Source organism: Callorhinus ursinus, unplaced genomic scaffold, assembly GCF_003265705.2.
Source record: "Callorhinus ursinus isolate GAN/ISIS: 27379988/994484 unplaced genomic scaffold, GSC_fseal_2.0 scaffold71, whole genome shotgun sequence".
NCBI lineage: Eukaryota > Metazoa > Chordata > Mammalia > Carnivora > Otariidae > Callorhinus > Callorhinus ursinus.
Window position 1 is genome coordinate 1863746 of NW_027397133.1, and position 20113 is coordinate 1883858.

Genomic DNA, 20113 nt, shown 5'->3' on the forward strand with positions numbered 1-20113 from the left:
TCTTGCTGTGTCTCTCTGTCAAATGAATAAATAAAATCTTAAAAAAATAAAGAAAATCCTTAGAAAGCAAATGAAGGTTAATTTGGTTGAGGATCAAAGGGTTTTATCATATCAAATTTAGCTAGATAAGGCCAGCTATCTTGTCTGCCCCACTATGATATTCAGAGCAATGTGCTTTGAGTCCTTCATTCCCTGTGTCTTTCTGTAGCCTAGGGGAAGATTGGGCTTTTACATCTCTTTTTTTATTTTATGGTGTTTATGCCTATATTTAATGTGTTCCTGTTAGTCTCTCAAGGATACTTATCTGTTCCCTATGGTCCTATTGGCCCAGGATTGTTTCCTAGCTAGAATTCTTTTCACTCCAATCTTGTTTTCTATTTTATGGAGGTAGCCATAAAATTCCTCTCTCTCTGAGGTGAGGGCCTGTGGGGGTTGGTAATGCTGGTACACTTTCTATATCCATAGGGTATGTCATTGGGGTATACACCCTGAGGAGAAAGCTGATAGCTCCTGGAAATATGTAAGATGGCTTCTTCTCAAGGTTCCCAGAGGTTATCGAGTGTTTCTGTGAGCTAGTATTATAAAAAACACAATAGGCATTCTATCTTTAATCAAAATGTTGCCTTTATTGGCTTTTATTATGGATATATGTATTTTGACAAAACCAATTGAGCAGAAGCTCTGATCAGCATTTAAATGTGTATATGTATCTCTCACTATCCAAACTCCTGCTTTCTGAAATCAGGATCTCAGTGGATTTAGATAACATGGCATCTTTCACTATCCAGATGTGGGGTCAGAGCCTGTGCTCTCTGAACTTGGGAACTGCAGAGAATCACATAGTGAGGATACTTGAATCTGATGAGGAAATGAAATATTTCTTAATTAAGTGTAGTTTGTTCTATAAATTATTTCAAAACTGGGGCCCTTTGTAATAAATTTGGGGTGTACTGCCTTAGTTTTGGTAGTTAGTACCTACAATCTCTGCCTAAGAAGTTGTTCTGCAACTTCTTAGTCGCAGATGGAAGAAGATGAACTTCACCAAGTGACCACTCTGTTTAAAACCTGTGACTACTTCGTGACTATCTTTGCACATTCCTGGTCATATTTTGGCATGAAATTCCTATAAGTTGGTTTGCCAAGTCTTAAGTATATACATTTTTTTAAAAAAGATTTTATTGGGGCGCCTGGGTGGCTCAGTCGTTAAGCGTCTGCCTTCGGCTCAAGTTATGATCCCAGGGTCCTGGGATCGAGCCCCGCATCGGGCTCCCTTATTTATTTATTTGACAGAGAGAGAGAGCACAAGCAGGGGGAGTAGCAGGCAGAGGGAGAAGGAGAAGCAGGCTCGCTGCTGAGCAAGGAGCCCGATGCGGGGCTCAATCCCAGGACCCCGGGATCATGACCTGAGCCGAAGGCAGATGCTTAACCGACTGAGCCACCCAGGTGCCCCAAGATTTTATTTTTAGTAATCTCTATACCGTACATGGGGCTCAAACCCACAAACCTGAGATCCAGAGTCTCATGCTATATGGGCTGAACCAGCCAGGTGCCCCTGGTCTTTTGACTCTTGACCTCTTCCTGACCTCTGACCCCAAGTGTTTTCTCCATGGCCTCTGACCTTTCAGTCTCAGTCAGCCCCTTGTCTACCCACAGGTAATTGGCCTCTAGAGCCGTGCTGTCCAATACCGCAGTCACTAGCCATGTACATTTACTGAATTTTAAGTCGATTAAAATTAAAAATTCAGGGGCGCCTGGGTGGCTCAGTCGTTAAGCGTCTGCCTTCGGCTCAGGTCATGATCCCAGGGTCCTGGGATCGAGCCCCGCATCGGGCTCCCTGCTCCGCGGGAAGCCTGCTTCTCCCTCTGCCACTCCCCCTGCTTGTGTTCCCTCTCTCGCTGTGTCTCTCTCTGTCAAATAAATAAATAAAATCTTAAAAAAAAATTAAAAATTCAGTCCCTTAGGCACTCTAGTCACATTCGTGCTCAGTAGTCACGTGTGATGTGCTCAGTAGCAACATGTGGCCAGTGGCTACCATACTGGACAGTGCACATGTGGAACATGCCCATCATGGCAGGAAGTTGCACTGGACAGAATCTAAATTGGACATTTAGATTTTGTTGTGCTGCTTCCCCACCCCGAACTTCGGACCAGTGTCCCATCTCCTGACCCTTGGTCATTTTCTCCTACCCTCCTGACCCTTCATCCTCCTCTTTCCCCATGTTGCCTATTCTTTTGTGTTTTTTTCCCACCTCCTGAGATCCTGTTTCTCTTCTCTTTCTGCCATTTTGTGAGAGGCACCAAAATATCATCACCAAGACCATAGGCTTCGTAGTTGGGACTGACTTGGATTTGAGCCCAGGCTCCACTGTGCCCCAGCTTTGTGACTGTGTGTGCCTCAGTTTCCTCCTACGCAAAATGGGAAGAGCAGTAATTGCACCTAACCTCCCAGGCTGTGAGGATTCAACGAACTTTTGCACATTACGTGCTAGCTAGCAAAGGGTCTGGCTTGTGGTGGCCCCTGGTAAACCTTAGCTGGTACAGTTATCTTGCTACCTTGCTGACCCCCAGCTTCCTTTCTCCCTCAGTGTGAAGCCATTCTCGCAGACACCGTTCTCCTTGTCACTGACCCCCCCATCTACTGACCTCCCAGGTAAGAGTCTACTCTATCTTCCTTGTCTCCCCTCTCTCCTCAACCCCAACTGCCTTTCCTTCACCTTCCACTGATCAGGGCACACATTTCTACAGAGGTCCAGATCTGAGGCAAGGCTTGTAGGGGGTATGGAAAGATGAGTGATAGAATTTGTAGTGGTTAAGATCATGGCCTCTGAATTCAGACACACTGGGTTTGTGTTCTGCCACGTGCTAGCCTAGAGGACACTGGGAAGGTCCATCTGAAGATTCTTTCAGATGCAAGTGGCAGAAACTGAAATCAAGCTCAATGATTTGCTCAAATCAAGCTAAAAAAAAAGGAATTTATTGGTTTAGGTAACTGATATTTCAGGGGTGACTTGACGGCTTCAGGCACAGCTGGATCCAGGGGCTCAAATGGTAGTGTCAGATTTGCTTGGTTCTGCTTTCCCCTGTGGTGTGTGATGGCTTCATTCCCACCTGGCAGCAAAGATGGCTTCCAGAAGTCCATGCTGATGTGGTCCTAAGAACTCATACTGGTGAAAGGGAACTCTCAGGTTCCACAGATTCATCAATTCGTAATGCTTTTGGCTGCAAGTAACAGAATGCCCAAATTAATAGTGCCTTAAATAATAAAGGCTTTAATGATTTCACATAACAAAAAGTCTGGAGGTGGGGTGCTCTTATGCTGACTCAGCAGCTCAGCAATATCGGGACTGGCATTTCTATAGGTGCCTTGGCCTCTTTCTTGTCATCCCAAGATGGCTGTTGTGATTCCAGGCATCATGTCTCAAGCAGGACTTGGCCAGGGCCAAAAGCTTTCTCCTCCCAAAGTTCTGTCTTTTTCATTCAGGAAGAAACTCCTTCTCAGAAGCCCCTCAGCAGATTTCCCCTAACGTCTCATTGGCCAGGACTGTGTCACATGGCCATCTCTAGTTGCAAGGGAGGCTGGGAAAGTGAGTATTTAGCTTTTTTAGCTTCTAAGCGGAGGTAGGCAAGAGAGAAGAGTGCTTGATGTATTTAATACATGTTAGCCATTTTTATTGTTCTTTTTTCCCTCTCTCTCTAGGGTACGAGCCCCCCCAAGCCCTGTCACCCCCTGCCCTGCCCCCACCTGCCCCATCACCCCCAGCCTGGCAGGCTCGGGCCCTGGGCACTGCCCGGTTGCAGCTGGTGGAGTTCTCAGCCTTTGTGGAACCGCCCGATGCCGTTGATTCTGTGAGTGCAATTTTAGAATAGTCACTGGCCAGGAGCGGGGGCAGGGGGTTGGAATGTAGAGGGTGATAGGAAGGGAAAGGATAAAGCGGTGGTTCTCAAACTTTAGCACGTATCAAAATAACATGGAGGGCTTGTTGAAACATAGATTGCTGGGCCCCACCTTCAAATTCTGATGCAGTAGGTCTGGCGTGGGGCTTGAGAATTTGCATTTCTAACATTCTCCCAGGCGATGTTGATGCTGCTGGCCTGGGGACCACACTTTGAGAACTGCTAGCATGGAGGAACTGGATGGTCGTGGGGTCACGGTTGGGAAGGTCAGAAAAACTCTCCAGGTCATTGCTTGTTCATTCAGCAAATATTTTTTAGGGCCTACTGTGTACCAAGCTTTGTGGTGGAGACTGGGAACCTGGAAAACAGATCTTGTTTCTAGACTTGAGCTTTTCCTGGGCTAGGATGGAGACAGATGCCATATTAGTCATGGTGGGCTGACTGTTAGCAGAAATAACCTTAACCTTCAGGGAATGAACATAATACCAGTTTCTCACTCTTGTAACATTTCATTGTAGGTGTTCAGTTAGGAGCTTTACACACAGTGATTCGGAGAATTCAGGCTCCTTCCATTTTGTGGTTCTGACGTTTTCTAGGGCTTCAGAATCTGCTGCTGGATTCCCTGCATCTGGCCAGTAGATGGTGGAAGGGAGAGACTCAAGAATTGTGCAGGAGTTTTTACGGGTCTGGCTTGGAAGTGGCAACTCTCAGGTTCTGCTCACATCCCATTGGCCAGAATGTAGTCATGTGGTCACACCTCACTGCAAAGGAGTTTGGGAAGTGTAGTTTAGTTGTGTGAAAAGGAATGGGGGGTTTCTGAACACCCAGCAGTCTCTGCCACAGCCACATAAACACCAATTGCTGTGTATGGTGGTCCTATAAAACCCAAGTTGAAACCCTCTCATCTCACTTGGAGCAAAGGTAAAGTCCTTTCAGTTTCCCACAAGGCTCTGCATGATCTGACCCCCATTCCTGCTCTGTCCTCACCTCCTGCCCTTAAACGCTTGCCCATTCTGCTCTGGTCACACTGGCCTCCATGCACTTTCTCAAACACACCAGGCCCACTCCTGCCTCAGGGCCTTTGCATCTGCTGCTCTTGCCACCTGGAATATGTTTTCCCCAGATACCACCACTGTCTCTCTCCATTCGTTCAGGCCTTTGCTTGTCTTCTCAGATTGGCTTTCCCAGACCACTTTATGGAAAATACCAGCTGCCATCATGCTCAACCACTTTCCTATTCTTTATTGGGAATTTTTTTTCATAGCATTCATCACTCTGAAATTTATATTATCCATGGGTTGATTTTTAAATTTTTCTGTCTTTGCTAGTAGACTCCATGAGAACTCCATGAGGCCAGGGACTTTGTCTTGTAGCCCTAGGACCCAGAATAGTGCCTGCACACAGTAGGTCTCTCAGTAGATATCTATTGAACGATGAGTATGTGCTGGGATAGGGGAAGCTCAAGTTTTTGTGATGTACAGAGCAGTCATTCTTTTTTTTTTTTTTTAAGGATTTACTTATTTATTTGTCAGAGAGAGAGCACAAGCAGGGGTGTGGGCAGAGGGAGAAGCAGGCTCCTTGCTGAGCAAGGAGCCTGATGTGGGACTCGATCCCAGGACCCTGGGATCATGACCTGAGCCGAAGGCAGACGCCTAACCAACTGAGCCAACCCAGGCGTCCCCAGAGGAGTCATTCTGCCTGGGAAGTTAGTGAAGGTTTCCCTGAAATGACAACATTTGAGTTGGGCTTTGAGGGTTATATAGGAGTTTGTCACGTGCAGAACTTTATGTTCCAGGTACAGAGATGAAAACAGCATGAAGTTTTCAGGGGAACAAATAGTCAAATAAGGTGTGGGAGAGCTGGTGAGGCTGCAGGTGGGCAGGTGCCAGTGCGGGAGAAGCTGGCATTGCCAAGCTGAGGGATCTAGACTTTCTCCTGAGGGTGATGGGGAACTATAGAAAAGAGAGGTCCCACCTGATTGTGATCAAGTGAGGCTCCAGGAAGAGGCAAATTTGCATAGACTTGGGCACTGGAGGATGGAGGGAGGATTTCTAATGACAGAGAAGATGGGAAAGGTATGAGGATTTCTGAATACGGACAAGAAGTGGTAAGAATGGGGACAGATAGGGAGTCTTGATATGGGCCATGTGGATTCCATCCATCCCATCCCCCCATCCATCGATTGATTGAACATTTGGGAGCACCTATTCGGTATAGGGCCAGGTTGAGGGGGCTGTGGGTTTTGTCCTGGGTGCTCTGGGGAGCCACAGGAGGATTGTGAGCAGGGGAGGTCCACGGTCAGCTCTGGGGGTGTGTGAGGGATGACCTGGAGAGTGGAGATCGGAGGCTGGGAGGCCAGGGAGGAGAATGGGGAGAGGGTGGAGGGGACAGGGCTGTGAGGATGGAGAGCAGGGGAGAGGACTTGAGGACTGAGGTGCGGTACGGCAGAAGGGAATGGCGACGGTGCTTGGGAGTCAGGCCCGGTGTCTGGGTGCACAGTGTGAAATAGCTAGTGGGAGCTGGGGGCAGTGAGCACCCGGGGTCCAGCCTATCTCCCACTCCTCACCCACGGCCCACCCTTCTCAGTACCAGAGGCACCTGTTCGTACACATCAGCCAGCACTGCCCCAGCCCTGGAGCGCCCCCCCTCGAGAGTGTGGACGTCCGGCAGATCTATGACAAATTCCCTGAGAAAAAGGGCGGCCTTCGGGAGCTGTACGATCGCGGGCCCCCTCACGCCTTCTTCCTGGTCAAGTTCTGGGTGAGTTCTGCCACCAAAACAAAGTGCCCACAAATCACGTGGCCTCCCATCTAAGGCCTCTGGCTCTCAGGGAGACAAGCTCGGAGCGTCAGCCTGCTTTGTAACAAGAGCCCCGAGTAGTTTTACCCCTAGGGCAGGATGGGTAGGACTTGGACCTCCCCAGATCACACTAGACGTTGCCACAACCAGTTGCACGACTGATGTGGCCTTGGGGATTGGCTTGCAACCTTTCAGACTTCCCTGCGCTCCGCCCGGCCACATGAAGCCTTGTTGCTAAGGGATGGCTCCTGTCCCTTAGCAAATAGAGGCACGGAGTTTGGTTTCTGAAGAGAACACAGTGCCACCAGGCCCTGTTGCTAGAGAATGTCTGGCCTTAAAAAAGTGACTGCAGGACCTGGGAGGGACTTCGTGAAAGCCTTTATTTATTTAACAATCATTTATTAAACACTTACTGTACTCAAGGCTCTATGCCAAGTGCTATGTATATAATTGTGAATAAGAGGGTCCATCTTGGGTCTTTCTTAGGCCCATTTGGTTTGGTGTCCACTACAGGGGCTGATGCTGTAGGGATCCAATAAATGTTATGAATGTTCAGGGGGGTGTTAACGCTTGTTAACCAGAGCTGTGGCATGATCCAGTGTCTAAGAAGGAAGCCTGCTGAGGGCTTGAAGTTTACTGGCTCGGCTGGGCCTGTAGCAACCATGGTTATAAAGTGTTCTAGTGTGTGGGGGCCCAAGATGGCTCTGCAGATGTGCCGCTGAGATCTTAGGCATTGTTGGGACTTAAGACAGGCCTCACCGGGTCTGTCTGGAGAACAACTCCTAGAAAGCCCAGCCTCTGAAGGGATGCAGGGGTGTGGCTGGGGAGGCTGGGAGTGGCCATTGCCAGGGTGATGCATGGCATCAGGCCTCTGAGGAGATTAAACGATCTCAGAGAGTGACCTGGTCGAGTGAGCAACAAGTTAGGAAGAGAGAGAGGTAGGCTTCCTGAAAAGTTGACCAAGGGGCTCAGACCGCAAGTGTGATGAGGTCTTAGGCTTTGTTAGGTCCCACTTGGCCTAATGGACTGTCTGCCCACTCGGCCACTGGGGTCTTAGAGGGGTCTGACCTCCAAGGATTGGCTGACAGAGCTGGGGAGAATGTTCTGGAGAGGAGTCAGGCTTCCCCAGGACCCTGCAGGCCCCTTTGCTAGGGAGTAGCCACTTGCCTTAGCAACCAGGATCATGAAGGCCTGGGGGAGGGGGGTGGAGTCGCTGGTTGCTAGGGAGTAAACTGCCTTCTTAGTAACCAGGGCCTTGGAAGGGGCTGAACTCCTGAGTTGGGGGCTTCAGGAGAAGAAAGTTGAATTGTGGGGGGGGGGGGCTGTTACTGGCGAGAGAGGGTCAGGACCATTTTAGGGAGCCAGCCTTCTCCAGTACCAATAGAAGGGTGGGTGTTTTCCAGAAACAGGCCCGTGGAGACATGGGGCTTTGAATACAGAGGAGGAGAGGTAGGCAACTGCAGGGCTATGGGGGAAACCAGGCCATGGGGCAGAGTTCCCACTTGAGAAGAGTCCCCACCATTTATAATGAACCTACCTGTGCCTCCCTATCCTCCAGGCGGACTTGAACTGGGGCCCAAGTGGCGAGGAGGTAGGGGCTGGTGGCAGCGGCGGTGGCTTCTACGGAGTGAGCAGCCAGTACGAGAGCCTGGAGCACATGACCCTCACCTGTTCCTCCAAGGTCTGCTCCTTTGGCAAGCAGGTGGTGGAGAAGGTGGAGGTGAGGCTGGAGGGGTGGAGCTCTGGCAGGTGAGCGCCCAGCCACCTGCCACTTTGGGGGTGCAGACTAAAGGGACCAAAGCCACAACAGCTCCTGCACTTGGGTGTCTGTGTGGTGGGGTGGGGAGTATCCTCTCCTCTTTGGGGATTTCATTAATACATGGGCTTAGAGCTGATATTGTGTTCCCAAGTCACATGTAGGGGTTATTTTGAGGGTTCAAAGGTAATGTGTGGTACAGAGACTTACACTCAACTAAGATTCAGAAGGTTCTTATGGATATGGAGGAATCTGCAGGGCAAGGAGGTTTAGGGGTCACACTTAGGGATTGCTGAGGGCCCGAGGGGTCTTGAAATCAGAAGTCAGAGTTTGGAGACCTAGTGGAGGGGGTCTTTGGAGGGTGTGAGGGGATCTGAGGGCCTGGGGGTCAGAGCAGTTCAGAGGTCTTGGAGGAGGGTTCAGAGCACAGTTTCGAGAGGCTGGGGGGCTCCCTGGTTTGCAGGCTCAGGGATCCCAAGTTGGATACCCACGGGTCCAGGTCCCACGGATGCGGCGATGGGGGAATGATGGCAGTGGGGAGTGGGCGTGGCATCGGGGAGGCACACAGTGCCTGGGGCGACCCCTGTGTCTCTTGGTCACTGTCCTCCCCACTCTGCGCCCCCATCCCGGTTCAGACGGAGCGTGCCCAGCTGGAGGATGGGAGGTTTGTGTACCGCCTGCTGCGCTCACCCATGTGTGAGTACCTGGTGAATTTCTTGCACAAACTGCGACAGCTGCCCGAGCGCTATATGATGAACAGTGTCCTGGAGAACTTCACCATCCTCCAGGTGAGGCCTGGGGGCTGGGCCGAGCAGGGCAGCTGATGTGGTGGGGAGTGCCCACAACAGCCCCTCAGCCTGGGGACCCTTTCACCTGGGGGACTGACATGGGGGAGCCCACAGTTGAGCCTTTGCTTAGGGGACCCCTTTACCCAGGACACTGATGTGGTGGGGACTCCGCAGCACTCTCATTTAGGGGGATCCCCCTCTCGCTGGAGAAACTGACTTGGAGGACATCCCATGGTGGATCCTCAGTTTAGGGGACCCTCCTTCATAGGGAACCTAACCTTAGCCCAGGGAACATGCTATGGTGGGATCCCCTTTTAACTTTGGTTAACTTCATAGATTTTATTTGAGAGAGAGAGCTGAAGGAAGAGGGAAAGGGAGAGAGAATCTGAAGTAGACTGCACTGAACACAGAGCCCAGTGTGGGGCTTGATCTCATGACCATGAGATCACGACCTGAGCCAAAACCAAGAGTTGGACGCTTAACTGACTGAGTCACCCAGGCGCCCTTACTTTGGTTAACTTTGATATGCCATCTGATGTGAGGCCCCTCACTGCCAACGCTCAGATGGGGAACCGGACGTGTCAGGCAGCCCCTCTACCTAGGGAATGTGATATGGTAGGGACCTCTTTCCTAGGTATCCCATGGTACAGGACACAGTGGTCTCTGCTCTTCCTTTTTTGCATAAACCCTTTCTCTTGCCTCCTTGGCAGGTGGTGACAAACAGAGACACCCAGGAGCTGCTGCTCTGCACCGCCTACGTCTTTGAGGTCTCCACCAGTGAGCGGGGGGCCCAGCACCACATTTATCGCCTGGTCAGGGACTGAAAGGGGACCCCAAAAGTGGCTCACCCCCCGGAATACCCTCCTCCCAGGAAGTACCTCCAGCTTTCTTCATGCTCATTTGGGGAGGGGGCTGCTCTGTGTTAGAGGACCTTAAAAGCTGGGTGGTGAGTTGAAAAGATGGGTTCTGATACTGGGACCTCACAGTGGTAGCTGAAAGGACAGATCACTCCAGAGCATCAGGGACTGGGGACAGGAGTGAGACAGCCCCGAGGTACAGCACTGGTTTCTCAGTCTCTAACAGGCGCCCTCCCCCAACTTGGTTCTGGATGTTTTGGATGGCCTTAGAAAGTATGTTGGTTTGTCCCTCTGTTTTTCAGCACCCCCCCTTCCCAATCTGCCTCTCTTTACCACCCCCAACCCTGTGATCTTGAGATCAAATACTGAAGGTTAACCCTTTGTGCAGGAGCAGAGCCAGGTGGGCCCTGGAAATATTTTTTTTAATATAACAAGAGATATTTATAAGTGGGTATTAGGGCAAGCTGTGGGGTGAGGCTTTTAAATGTCATCCTCTCTTCTCAATAAGACGTGGGCTATATACTGTGTTGCCTCCCCTCACCCGCAAAGTGTGTTGGTTTGTGTTTTGACAGAGGATAAAACTATTTTACCAAAACGCAGGGGGTTTATTTGGGGTTTGGGCGAAAATAATCCTGTGGGAGGTGGTAAGCCGAGAGATAAGGCTAGGAAATGAGGTGTCTTTGGGGGCAGGAAGCTGGTGGCCGGAAGCCCCAGGTCCCACGGGAGAGGTGACAGCAGCTGGGCAGGCAGACATCTGGGTCCCCCGGGGAAATGAGGAGGTGGAGGACTCAATGGTTGGGGCAAACTGGGGATTGAACAAATATTTACAGACCACAGGGAAGCCCCTAGGGCACTTGAAGGGACGGGGCCTAGCGGTACCGAGCGAGCCGGTCGTAGACTTGATCCAGGTTTCTGCACAGGAATATCGAGAGCGTCATGAAGCTGAGCTATAGAGAAAGGAGACCTGGTCAGAGAGGTCCACGGGGTGCCGGCTAGGCGGACTGGGGTCGGGATAGTGGGGGTTCCGAGGGAGAAAAAAGGGGTGGCGCCAGGGGAAGAAAAGCGCGGAGATTTGGGTGGGATGGGGTCATGGGAGCGGCGGCGAAGGGTGGGGCTAGAGGGGGAGCTCCGCCAGGTTGAGACAGATGGGGTCAGGGATGGGAATTTGGGGGCTTGGGCTAAGTTACCAAAGATGCGGGGCGCGGAGGGAAGATGGAAAGAAGGGGAGTAGGGTGGGGTAGGGCGTATCCAGCTGCGTCTAGCGCAGGTTTAGAGCCTGGGAAGGAGTGAGATCCGCAGCTAGCCCAGGATACTTTATTCCGGAGGCTCATCTGTCTCCCTCTCTGCCTCGGCCGCTAATTCCACCTCGACCTCCACCTCCTCGCCCGCGCTCCTGGTCTCAGGTTGTTCCTCGTCTTGATCCCAAAGCGGCCAGGGCCCCAGGGCCATGGGCAGCTTGCCCTGTGGGGACTTGTCCCCCCAGTTGGGACAGGCATCCGCCATGCCCCAGCCACCCCACAGACCGCCGCTACGCGCGCTGCTGCTCAGTACACCACAGCGCCCGCCGCCGCCATCAGCACTCGGACCAGGCCCGGGGCTCGAACCACAGGCGCCCGGCACCTGAAGCTGGCGTTCCCGGCGGAGCGCGCAGCGCAGTAGCAGCAGGCTCAGCCCCGCTACACTCACCTGCGGGGAAAGGGGAGGGATATTGCGGCTCAGAGCAGGGCGCTGGAACGCCAAGGAGGGCCAATGGGAACTTCGCGAGGGCGGGGGAGGCCGCCTACTTCCTGCGTGCAACCAATCAGGGCTCGCAGAGGGTGGGTCTCCCTCGTGCCAAGTGGAGAGGCAGGAGAGCCTGGATTGGCTGACGCTCTAGCACGCCTGCACCTTTCCCAGAGAATGGGAGGACGCGCAGCTTGGGGCGGGGCCGTCTACGGACTGTACGGCCAATCGCGAGCGGGGACGGGACCCAATTACCTCAAGTAGACCGACGCCCAGACAAATGCCCACTATGGAGATGAGGTTGTCGTGCAACCACTTTTGGAGGCTCCGCGCGCAGCCCTGGGGATGTGGGGAAAGGTTAAAAGTAGGGCTCTTTCGGGGATTCGCCCTCAAGCCCGTGCCCACTGTTCTCCTCAGCCCAGCCCTCACCCCTCCTTCAGGCACCGCCCCGCATCCCTAGTTAGTAGGGTTCTCTAGAGTCTCTCCACTTCGCGCGGTCCCAGCCTCCTTTCAGTCAGGACTTTTAGGCCCCGCCCCTACAGGTCACGCCCCTTCTAGGGGGCCCCACCCCTCCTGATGTACCGCTTTCTCGTAGCCCCACCCTGCAGACCCTTCCCTTGTCCGGCGGTTCCGCCTCCTGGGGAGCAAGCCCCTACCGCTGCCCTACCCCCTCACAGGGCCCTCCCCTTTCTAGCGGGCTCCAAACCCTCCCCACCTCGTTGTAGATATTGCTGTTTGCAGGAACCACGCAAAGGTCTGTACTGTGCCGGGGCCGCGCCAGTGGTCGGAGCCGGCTGAACTGGGGGAACGAGAGCTTATCGAAGACTGCGGAGTCATTGGTCGCTGATGAATTATAGCAGGAGCAGGGCACGCGATGCACCTCCGACTCGTTGCTGATGAGGCTGGGGATACTGAACCAGTCCCGAGGAGAGTTCCAGCCGCAGCAGCGCAGCTGGAAGAGGGACAAGAGTCAGAGGGACGGGGACTGGAGGGATTCAAGATGACTTGCGGGTTCAGGGGACTGGGTGATGTGTATGAGGTCGTGTTGGGGAGCAGAGGGCTAAATAGTGGGTTCAGGCTGGGGGACGGCGGGCTAGGCTTGGGGACATTAGGGGAACATGGGGTTGGGAGAGACGAATCACCGGCCACCTGGGGCTGTGGGAGGAGCTGCAGAATCGCGCGGCGCACCAAAGATTGGGTGGGTAGCCTTGGGCAGGGGTCAGGTGGATGGGAGGGCAGGGCCATGTGAATGACCAGGGAATGGAGTCTCACGTGGGCCGGGTCCCGTGAGGGCCAGAGTCACTAAGGATTAGGGAGTGGGGTTACGCTAGGGCCTTGGGGCTGAGGGCGAAGTCTTGTCGGGGCAGAAAGCGGAGCCTCTCCAGGGTCTGGGAGCTGGGGGGGACAAGGCCACATCGGAGTCGGTTACGTTATCTTCCGGGGGCGGGGCCACGTTGGGCTGGCTGGAGGTGGGGTGGGTGGGGTAGCGTCACCTTGGGGTCCTGGCGCTGCGGGCCCCGGCTTCGTCAGAGTCCCTGAGCTAGAGGGAGGCATACGCGTCCGCGTGGGTGGGGGCCTCACGTACCTGGAACTGCACGTAGTCCCAGCTCTCTTCCGCCGCCGACTCCTCCGGGCGCGAGCGGTAGTTTTGGATTGTCTCCATCACGATGTCCTTCACCCTCCGTTCCAGCTAAGAGGCGGAGAGTGAGGCTGGAGTCCCACCCGCTTCCCCACCCCCCTTTGCCCCTACCCAGTCCAGCCCTCCCGGGCTTTCTCAGTCCCAAGGGGTGCCCCGAGCGGCTTGAAGTCGGTCTCGATTTCTCACTGAATGGCTATGTCTCTGTTCCTCAAAATCTCTGCCTGTTTCTGTCGTGTCTTTCTGCTCCCCCGCTATCTCCCACGCTCTCTCATTAGGTCTCTGTCTCTCCTGTTTCTCTGCCTGTTTTTTTCTGTTTCCCTTTGGATCTGTGTCTCTTGCTATGTCTGTCTTCGTCCGTGTCGTGATCTTCGACTCTCCTTGTCTATCTTCCTGTGTGTCCGTCTCTGGGTCTCTGACTCTCACTGTCTTCCTCTGCCTGTCACTGTTTTTTCCCTTTGTCCATGTCAGCCCGTGTCTGCTTTTGTTTCTCCCCCCTCCACCGCCCCATACGTTTGCGGGGGAGAGTGTGGGGAGGGGAAGCCAAGCTCACCCGCATCCGCTGAGTGGAGATGAGGATTCCCAGGGTGATCTGCGTGGCAAACAGGAGCAGCAGTATCCCAAAATACTGGGGAGTAGAGTGGAGAGTTCAGACTGAGTCCCCTCCCAGGATGCAGAGCTGCCAGGGCTCTATTTGAGGGGGTATGTGGGCAGGGCACTCACCAGGCCCAGGAGGCAGCGGAGCTCCTTCAGGGCCCCCACACAGCCCAGGAGGGCAAGGCCCATGGTGAGAATTCCTGAGATGGCCAGGGCCTTGGACCAGATCTGCAGGGGCACGAAGGACAAGCCTGGGGGAGGTGAGAGGCAGTGACACTGGGCTCGTGCGCACAGCTCCAGGGAGCCCCATTCCCTACCCACACAGCCACTCAACTGGGGAGCATATTCTGGGGGGCCTCTTTCTCTGGGTGTCTGTCCCTGCCACATGTTGAGTCTGTTTCTCTCCTTCTGGGATTCTCTCTTCTCCGTCTGGGACTCTGTCCCATCTGAGTCTCTCTAGGTCTCTGTTTTCTCTCTGGATCTCTGTCCCCCTTTCTCCCTAGTCACGGTTTCTCCCTCTTACTCTCAGTCTCTGCTCCTTCTTCTCCTCCTCACCCCCAATAGTTTCAGTCCCATCATTTGGTCTGTGGCATTGGATCAGTCACTAAAACCTCCCTGAGGGCTAGGGGAGGATGATATCTACTCCCTAGGATTATTTTAAGAGACACATGGGAGGCATGTGTTCAATGCAGTCCTCAATACAGGGCAAACAGTTATTAAATATGAACCATTAGGATCTCGACTATTATTCCATTATTACTTTCCTACTATTATTGGTGTTTTATCTGCTCTTCTACTTCCTTGCTGTGTGACATCCAGTAAGTGACATCCCCTCTCTGAACCTCAAGAGAGGGGAAGGTTTGTGGGAGGATCTGATAAGCATCTGCATGAGCTGCAGGAAGTGCCTGAGAAATGGCTATTACCATTTTTATTATCATTCGTATGCACAACTCATTTGCCAGAGGAAGACCCCAAGGCTAAGAGCAGTGGCAGGCTGTGAAGCAGACCCTGGGACAGTGGGGATCCCAGGATGTCACACAGGGGAAGGCCAGGTCACATTTGCTCCAGCAGGCCCTCCCCAATGGCCCCGGCCCCCTCACCTACAAAGGACACGAAGCTGGTCTTGTCAATGAGTATCCAGATGCCAAAGCAGAAGATAAGGCTGCCTAGGACCTGGCCAGAGGAGATGGGAACATGGCGGTGGGCAAAGGCAGGGGTGGGGTGGGGTGGTATATATCAGGTCAGGTGGCTGCAGCAGGGGTGGGGGCCAGGGCCTGGGCTGGGCAGCCATGTGGCAACTCACGAAGAAGAAGAGGTTGAAAACGAAGAGGAGGTACTTGATGAGGCTGAGGCAGCTGTCCTGGGCCGACATCTTCACCTAGAGGGGTGGGCAGCCGTGGGAGGGACAGAACAGAAGAGGTGTTGGCCCCGGAGGAGACAGGCAGAAAGACAGAGGCCGTGAGAGACAGAGAGGGAGAAAGGAAGAACACAGAGAAAGAGGAAGTCCCCGGGGTGGAGCCCCACCCCCTCCCTCTACAGGCAAGGTGGCTTTCTTGTCTGTCTCTGCCCACCCCCTGCCTCCCTCACCTGCCCAGTGGGACACACACCAGTACCTGAGGGGCCTTGGAATTTGTGGGCACCAAGGACACGCTGGGTAGTCCCTCCCAGGTCTCCATGGCTCCTTACGGGACTCCCATAGGGACTCCTGAGCTCCTTGCACACACCTACTCTGGGCACCAGGACCCCAGGCCAGCCCTGGACAGCAGCCGACCTCACAGACACTCTGACCTCACTGCCTGCTAAGCTCTGCCATCTCTGCATCCCTCTCTGTCCCCCCTTCCCAGCCCTCAGTCTCTCGTCCTCCCTTTTCTGGGTCTCCGTTCCCTTCTCTCTGGGTCTCTGTCCATCCCGGCCTGCCCTCCCCACCCCCCTGCATCTATCTCCTCCCTCTATGGGTTTCTGGCCCCTTCTCTCTGCATGCTGGTCCTTTCTCTGCTTATGCCCCCCACCCCCCACGCACCTTGTCACGGCCCCTCTCTCAGAGTCTGCATCCTGTTCTTGGCAACAAGTGTAGACCACGGTGCTCCCATATGCTGGGGCAGGGGTTGGGCACCTGAGGGAAGTGAAAGTGCTGCAGTGCCCCAAGTGGGAAGGTCCCCGGGAGTGAGGGGGGTGGCTGGGCTGTGCCAAAACACCCGGAGAGGAAGCTGAGCCTCAAGCAGTACTTCCTGCAACTGCACTGGGGCCCCAAAAAGGGGAGGCTGGGGAGGAGTTAGGATTGAACCTGGGACCCTGGCAGTTCGATCTAGGTCTGCAGTGCTTGGTTGTCTCCAGACCTGAGCCACATACTCAGCAGCCTCTGAAAGTCTCTCCTGTTGCCCCACAGCCCCCACTCTCATCAAGTCAGATTTCCATGTTTGGGGATGTTCCTATCATCCTGATATCCACCCAGGTCCTGGAAAACCAGTGCCTCTTAGAGACCCAGCACCTTCTTCTTCTGAGAGATCTCATCCACTGTTTTTTTTTTTTTTTTAAGGCTCCAAATGCAATATATTTTCTTATTAATGTCATCAAAAATCAATTCATATTAATAGTATTCTGATTTTTGGCTGTGGACTTCCTCTTTTTCTTTTTCCAATGTTATCGAGGAATAATTGACAATTATAATTGTATATATTTCAAGTGTACAACATGATTTTTTTTTAAAAGATTTTCTTTATTTATTTGACAGAGAGAGAGAGAGAGAGATAGAGAGAGAGAGCATGGGCAGGGGGGAGGCTCACTACTGAGCAGAGAGCCCGACTCGGGGCTTGATCCCAGGACCCTGGGATCATGACCTGAGCTGAAGGCAGACGCTTAACCGACTGAGCCACCCAGGCGCCCCACAATACTGAATTATTAACTGTAGTCACCATGCTGTACATTAGATCCTCAGAAATGTATTTGCATTCTTTTTTTTAAGATTTTATTTATTTATTCATAAGAGAGAGAGAGAGAGAGAGAGAGAGAGAGAGGCAGAGGGAGAAGCAGGCTCCCCACTGAGCAAGGAGCCCAAAGCAGGACTCGATCCAAGGACCCTGGGATCATGACCTGAGCCGAAGGCGGATGCTTAACCATCTGAGCCACCCAGATGCCCTGTATTTTCATTCTTATTTTTTTTTCTCCTCTGACTGGATAATATCAAGAGATCTGTCTTCAAGTTCACAGATTCTTTCTTCCTGGTGGGCCAACCCCTGGGTGGATGTCCTCATTCCCTCTCTTCCTCTTTCCCATACAGCCTGTCATTCCATAATCCAATCCTTTCTACATCTTGATTCTCTGCTCTCTCCACTTCTCTCTGTTCTCTTGGCTTGGGCTGGCTTAGGACTTGTGCTCTTCCTCCTGGATCCAAACCTCAGACTCCTCCCTGGTCTTAGTCTCTCCCCTCCAGTCCATTCCCCACATGGCCTGAGAGGGTCTTTTGAAACCCAGACCTGGTTTATATAGCCCTAAGTCCAAATCTCAGGACACTGATTCACCATCCCTCATCCCTGAACTCCTCTTCTAAAGCCATCATTAAGTGTTCTATGCTCTACTACTAATATACATTTCCAGTCCACCCACTTGTCTCCAAGGCCACCATCCTAATCCAGGCTCTTATCATCTTCCACACAAATAATTACAATTGCTTCTGTATTGATTGTAGTGGGTTGAATGGTGATACCCTGCCCCTCTCCCCCCAAAAGATATGTCTATGCCAAAGCAATCTCCAAAAAGAAGAAGTATCAAAATCTCAGATTTCAAGGTACACTACAAAGCTGTAGTAATCAAAACAGTATGGTACTGGCACAAAAATAGACACATAGATCAATGGAACAGAATAGAGAGCTGTGGGGCACTTGGGTGGCTCATTCGGTTAAGCATCCAGCTCCTGGTTTTAGCTCAGGTCATGATCTCAGGGTTGTGAGATTGAGCCCTGCATTGGGCTCCATGCTCAGCACGGAGTCCGCTTGGGATTCTCTCCTTCCCCCTCTGCCCCTCCACTCACTTATGCTCACTGTCTCTCTAACAAATGAATAAATAAATAAATAAATACAATCTTAAAATAAATAAATAAATCTTAAAAAAAAAAGAATAGCTCAGAAATAAATCCGTGATTATATGGTCAATTAATCTTTGACAAAGGAGGCAAGAATATGCCGTGGGAAAAAGACAAATGGTGTTGGAAAAACTGGACTGCTTTCTCATACCATACACAAAAATAAAGTCAAAATGGATTAAAGATCCAAATGTGATTTCTGAAACCATAAAAATCCTAGAAGAGAGCACAGGCAGTAATTTCTCTGACATTGGCCCTAGCAACATTCTTCTAGATACATCTCCTGAGGCAAGAGAAACAAAAGCAAAAATAAACTATTGGTACTACATCAAAATAAAAAGCTTCTGCACAGCAAAGGAAGCAATCAACAAAACTAAACGACAGCCTACTAAATGGGAGAAGATATTAGCAAATGACATATCCAATAAAGGCATAGTATCCAAAATATATAAAGAACTTATACAACTCAACACCAAAAAAATAATCCAATTAAAAATGGGCAGAGGGGCGCCTGGGTGGCTCAGTTGTTGAGCGTCTGCCTTCAGCTCAGATCATGGTCCCAGGATCCTGGGTTCAAGCCCCGCATCGGGCTCCCTGCTCGGTGGGGAGCCTGCTTCTCCCTCTCCCACTCCCCCTGCTTGTGTTCCCTCTCTCGCTGTGTCTCTCTCTGTCAAATAGATAAATAAAATCTTTAAAAAAAAAATGGGCAGAAGACATGAACAGATATTTCTCCAAAAAAGACATGCAGATGGTGGCCACAGACATATGAAAAGATGCTCAACATCACTAATCATCAGGGAAATGCAAATCAAAACCACAAGTACATATCACTTCACACCTGTAAGAATGGCTAAGATCGAAAACACAAGAAACAAGTGTTGATGAGGATGTGGAGCAAAAGGAACTCTCATGCACTGTTGGTGGGAATGCAGACTGGTACAGCCACTATGGATGACAGTATGGAGGTTCCTCAAAAAAAAAAAAAATTACCATATGATCTAGTAATTCCACTACTAGGTATTTACCCAAAGAATACTAAAACACTGATTCAAAGAGATATGCACCATTATGTTTATTACAACATTATTTATAATAGCCAAATTATGGAAGCAGCCCCAGTGCCCATCGATAGATGAATGGATAAAGAAGATGAGATTTATAGTGGACTATTACTCAGCCATAAAAAAGAATGAAATGTTGCCATTTGCAACAACATGGATGGATCTAGAGCATATAATGCTAAGGGAAATAAGTCAGAGACAGACAAATACCATATGATTTCACTCATGTGGAATTTAAGAAACAAAACAAACGGGCAAAGAGGAAAAGAGACAACCCTAAAAACAGATTTTTTTTAAAAAAGATTTTATTTATTTATTTGACAGAGAGAGAGAGATAGCAAGAGAGGGAACACAAGCAGGGGGAGAGGGAGAGGGAGAAGCAGGCCTCCTGCCGAGCAGGGAGCCCGCTGCGGGACTTGATCCCAGGACCCTGGGATCATAACCTGAGCCAAAAGCACACGCTTAACAATTGAGCCATCCAGGCACCGCCAAAAACAGACTCTTAACTATAGAGAACAAACTGATGGTTACCAGAGGGTAGGTGGGTGAAATAGGTGAGGGAGATTAGGAGTATATTTATGATGAGCACTGAGTAATGTATATATTACTTATACTTGTTGAATCATTATATTGAACACCTGAAACTAATATAACACTGTATGTTAACTCTACTGGAATTTAAAAAAAAAGAATGAATCACAGACCTGTACCCGTGAAACAAATAATACATTATATGTTGATAAAAAAAATAGTTAAAATTAAAAAAAAAGATATATCCATGTCCTGGAATCTGTGGATGTGACCTTATTTGGAAAAAAAGGGTTTTTCAAGTGTAATTAAGGATCTGGAGATGAGATCAACCTGAATTATCTGAGTGAGCCCTAAATTTAATGATAAGTGTCCCACACTGTAAGACACACAGAAG

General features: G+C 51.2%; 2 protein-coding genes across 7 annotated transcripts in view; one reads left to right on the plus strand and one right to left on the minus strand.

Annotated features, from left to right (window-relative positions):
- The window catches only part of TEAD2 (TEA domain transcription factor 2), a 15075-nt gene extending 4995 nt beyond the window's left edge, over nucleotides 1-10080 (plus strand). Inside the window, exons 8-13 of the mRNA XM_073886689.1 lie at nucleotides 2582-2650; nucleotides 3698-3846; nucleotides 6481-6654; nucleotides 8252-8413; nucleotides 9085-9237; nucleotides 9948-10080. Coding sequence (XP_073742790.1) covers nucleotides 2582-2650; nucleotides 3698-3846; nucleotides 6481-6654; nucleotides 8252-8413; nucleotides 9085-9237; nucleotides 9948-10061 — 821 coding nt within the window. The 3' untranslated portion in view covers nucleotides 10062-10080. The remainder of the gene's footprint in view (nucleotides 1-2581; nucleotides 2651-3697; nucleotides 3847-6480; nucleotides 6655-8251; nucleotides 8414-9084; nucleotides 9238-9947) is intronic.
- Nucleotides 10081-10678: 598 nt separating this feature from the next.
- CD37 (CD37 molecule) lies at nucleotides 10679-16219 on the minus strand. Of its 6 annotated transcripts, none has more exons than XM_025849624.2 (9): nucleotides 16070-16218; nucleotides 15353-15427; nucleotides 15150-15222; nucleotides 14176-14300; nucleotides 14006-14080; nucleotides 13402-13506; nucleotides 12532-12768; nucleotides 12072-12155; nucleotides 10679-11041 (listed from the first exon to the last, which is right to left on the minus strand). In XM_025849624.2, the coding sequence occupies exons 2-9, from the start codon at nucleotides 15419-15421 to the stop codon at nucleotides 10964-10966; spliced, it is 846 nt and encodes a 281-aa protein (XP_025705409.1). In that variant the 5' UTR covers nucleotides 15422-15427; nucleotides 16070-16218; the 3' UTR covers nucleotides 10679-10963. The 6 variants fall into 6 exon arrangements, with proteins under 6 accessions (XP_025705409.1, XP_073742789.1, XP_073742788.1 ...); XM_025849622.2 differs by lacking the exon at nucleotides 10679-11041 and adding an exon at nucleotides 11058-11780 and having other exon boundaries at nucleotides 16070-16219; XM_073886688.1 differs by lacking the exons at nucleotides 15150-15222; nucleotides 16070-16218 and adding an exon at nucleotides 15663-15885.
- Between the last annotated feature and the right edge of the window lie 3894 nt (nucleotides 16220-20113).

What these genes read in the sequence shown, in the direction of transcription:
- CD37 (XM_025849622.2), bottom strand. Translation starts at nt 15,421, where the DNA reads ATGTCGGCCCAGGACAGCTGCCTCAGCCTCATCAAGTACCTCCTCTTC. An exon ending in TTTTCAACCTCTTCTTCTTC is followed by an intron (nt 15,223 to 15,352) that starts GTGAGTTGCCAC and finishes TCCTCTGGCCAG; the next exon opens with GTCCTAGGCAGCCTTATCTT. An exon ending in TCTCCACTCAGCGGATGCGG is followed by an intron (nt 13,507 to 14,005) that starts GTGAGCTTGGCT and finishes TCCGCCTCTTAG; the next exon opens with CTGGAACGGAGGGTGAAGGA.